This window comes from Tupaia chinensis, unplaced genomic scaffold, assembly GCF_000334495.1.
Source record: "Tupaia chinensis unplaced genomic scaffold, TupChi_1.0 Scaffold000374_1, whole genome shotgun sequence".
NCBI classification, from domain to species: Eukaryota; Metazoa; Chordata; class Mammalia; order Scandentia; family Tupaiidae; genus Tupaia; species Tupaia belangeri.
In genome coordinates, this window is record NW_006159872.1 from 458,568 (window position 1) to 462,147 (window position 3,580).

General features: G+C 55.2%; 1 protein-coding gene across 1 annotated transcript in view; it reads right to left on the bottom strand.

Annotated features, from left to right (window-relative positions):
• Nucleotides 1-3,580, bottom strand: part of HCN3 (hyperpolarization activated cyclic nucleotide gated potassium channel 3) — a 21,644-nt gene that overhangs the window by 17,610 nt on the left and 454 nt on the right. The window contains 1 exon segment of the mRNA XM_006153402.3: nucleotides 3,332-3,553. Within this exon segment, the coding sequence (XP_006153464.1) occupies nucleotides 3,332-3,553 (222 nt within the window).

Sequence of the window (3,580 nt, forward strand, 5' to 3'; positions counted from 1 at the left end):
AAAAAAAAACATGCTGGGGGGCCTACAGATGGCATAGCAGTTATGTCACTGGAGTCCCACATGGCCAACTGTGGTTCAAGACCTGGTGGCTTGAAACTCACACCAGGCATGTGTGCATGATTGCCCAGGATCCTAGCAGGAGAGTGGAGGAGAGGGGATTGCAGTTTAGCCATCCCCCCTCCCCCCCTCCAGGGATGTGATTTCTCACTTTCCCTCTCACTGAGTCTGCCTCTCTCTCTCTCCCTGGTGAGCATATGTGTCCTAAGGCCAAAACCTCTAAAAAATAAAAACAAAAACAAAGCAGCATGCTGGGTTGGAGCAGCAGATGGCATAGTGGTTAAGGTCCTGGACTCCCACCTGGTCAACTGTGGTTCGAGTCTAAGACTCAGTGGCTTGAAACTCATGCCAGGCACAAGTGGGTGCACGCCCAAAATCCCAAGAGGAGAAGAGAGGGGAAGGGACTGCAGTGTGGGCCTCCCCACTTGGGGGAGAGGGGAGTTCTCACTTTCTGTCATTCTGTCTCTCCAGTAAGCACATGTACCCTATAGCGAAAATGTCTGAAAGAAAAGAAAAAACATTATGTGTGTGTGTGTGTGTGTGTGTGTGCGTGTGTGTGCCCAAAATCCCGAGGAGAATGGAGGAGAAGAGATTGTGCCATCATCATCACTCCTGGGGGTGCTTTCTCACTTTCCCTCTTTCTTTCTGTGTCTCTTTCCTCTTCTGCAAGCACATGCACCCTGTATCAAATGAAACAATAATAAGGAAGTAAAAAGTAAGGAAATGGGGGCCAGCAGGAGCATAGTGGTTGAGGCCCTTGACTCCCACATTGCCAACCACGGTTCATATTCCAGATCAAGTGGCTTGAAAATCACATTGGGGGGACCAGCAGTTGGCGTAATGGCTATGTCGCAGGACTCTCATGTAGTCGACCGTGGTTCAAGTCCCAGACCCGGTGGGTTAAACTCATGCCGGGTATGTGTGCGTGTGTGCCCAAGATCCCGAGAGAAGACTGGAGGAGAAGGGATTGCGGTGTGGCCATCTGCCCTAGGGGGTGATTTCTCGCTTTCTGTCTCTCTGTCTCTCTCTGTCTTTCTGGCAAGTGCACATGCCCTATAGCAAGAACCTCTGAAAAAAAAAAAAAAAAAGAACAGAAAATCACGCTGGGTGCGTGAATGCCCAAAATTCTGGGGATTTTGGAGGAGAAAGGATTGCAGTGTGGGCATCCCCTGGGTAGCACTTTCTCACTTTCCCTCTCACTGACTCTCTCCTGTGAGTGCATGTGCCCCATGGCAAAAACCTTAGATTTTTTTTTTTTAAAGTAAGGAAATCAAGTATCACAAAACTCAGAATAGTAGACTTGAGAAGGAATGTGAGAGTGCTTGGGAATGTAGTATCTCAGTTTGCTACTATATATGAGTGTAAGTATTTTTAAATACAATAAAGAAATAAATAAAGGACCCTGTGCTTATCTCAGAGTTGCTGAAAACACTTCCACTGAAACAATGGCTGTGACTGCCCTGCGAGCACTGGCTGGTGGCATGACTCACCGCCCTTATCCCCAGATTTCTGGAAAGGTTGCTGCTTCTCCCATCTCGAGCTCTCTGCCCATCCCAGTCCAGGACCTCACGCCCTCCCCAGCCTTCTTCATCTCATTCTCCTTCCCAGCACAGTTGGACCCATGGATCCTGTTTCTCTGCTAGGATCTCCTTGTCCATCTGTATTCAGGGACGAGGTGATCTATCCCACCTTCCACCTGAACTGAGCTTTCCAGGGGTGCCTCTCCCCCTCCACGGCACCTCAGACAGGTGTGCCAATGCAGAGCTCTGCAGGAGATCTGGGGCGCAGGGCTGGAGCTCTACACTCTTCCTGTCCCCTCACCACCCTGTGCCCCCTGGAAATCTGTAAGCCCATGCAAGGGCACAGCCACGCTGTGGAGAGATCGGGAGGGAGCAGGTGAAGCCCTCATGTGGAGAAAACTGCTGGGTGACCTGAGAGAGTCAGTCACCCGTGGTGGTTTCAGTTCTCGGACACACCCAGTGCCAGCACTGATCCCAAGACCCAGCCCATTCTGACTGTAAAGTCAGTCCTCTCAGTCATGAAAGAAACTTGCTGGTCTTCCAGACCAGGGCTCCAGGACACCCCTCGGGCTGTGTGCTTCCAATCAACAACAAACCTCCAACCCCCACCTCCACTCTCCGGGGCTGTGAAGAGAAATCCTGCCCTGTGAGATCCTGGGAGAGAGGAGGGAAAGAAGGCTCGACCAGCCATCAGAGCATCTTCACAGCCTGACTCACAGGCGGTCACAAGCCCAGCGGCTGATGCAGCAAAGAGGACAGAAAAGCAGTGGCACCATCATAAGGGGCCCCCGCACAGCTTCTGGGGGTACATCTGAGGGTGAACTGGGGGAGGGGAGGGAGACCCACAGGAGACCAGAAAAGGCGCACTGGGTGGATGGGAGGGAGGCAGTGGAGGAGTGGAAGGAACAATGGGAGGAAAAGGAGCATTCGGGGAGTGTGTTATGTCTGCGGATCCAAGAGAATGTCTGGGTCTCCGGTGAGCTCCAGATTCACCCTAGGTCTGCTGCTTTCCTTCCCAGGTGCGGCGCTTTGCACTCATCCCCTCATCCCAAAGCTGCCCTTCATTTCCCCCAAGGACAGGGCTGCTCTCCTCCCCTAGCGACCTTGATGTAGAGGTACAGCCTGATGGGGACTGTAAAATGGCCCCACCCCCACCCTCGTCGCTTCTTCCCGGGAATCCCCAGCAGTGGTCGGCCCCCGCTTTGCCGCCCCAGTCGCTCTCATCCGTGGCGCTGTCCCGCCACACCCCGCTTTCAGCACCAGGGACAGCAACCAGAGCTGCGGTCTGGAACCCCCACCTCCGTACCCCAGTCTGTTCCCGGTGGCCTGTCCTGGGCTGGGGGTGGGAGACAGCAGAACCTGACCGCTCGCTAAGGCTGACCCCGAGTCTCGGGATATGACATAATTTCCCAGACTCGCAGCAAGCAGGGCCGGAGGAGGCAGGGGTCTCCATCTCCAGTAGTCCCTATGGTCCCTGTTTGCTAAAACTGGAAATTCAGGTCTTTGCAGATCCCCTGATGTCTGCTTGCCTCTTCGGGCGCCCCCAGCCAGACAAGTCATAGAGGATCTCGGCTTAGGGATACCCCGCCCAGGAATTCCCAGGCTAGGCTGGGGGAGGTGACTCTCCCTTCTCACTAGGGGACCCCTGGATTGGAAAGGAAGTGACCCTGGAAAGCGGGGCGGGCCCATCCCCCATGTCGCTGTCATGAGGGTGGGATCGGAGTCCCTTGCCCTCCCTGCCGGGCCCCCGATACCGGAAGTCGCTGTAGGGGTGGATGATCCAGGCCCCCGCTGACTTCACCCGCTCTTGCTCGATTTCCACTGCTTTGTGGCTGCCAAACACCCGAAGGGAGAACTTGTTGACCGTGGGCTGGAGCAGCGTCCCAAGCTGCCTCCTTTTAGGTTCAGGCCCAGACCCGGGGAGTGGACCCGAGGCCGCGGTTGCAGGCGCTGGAGCCGCGGGGGCCCCCGCCTCCCGGCCGCGGGGCGCACCCTCGCCGTCA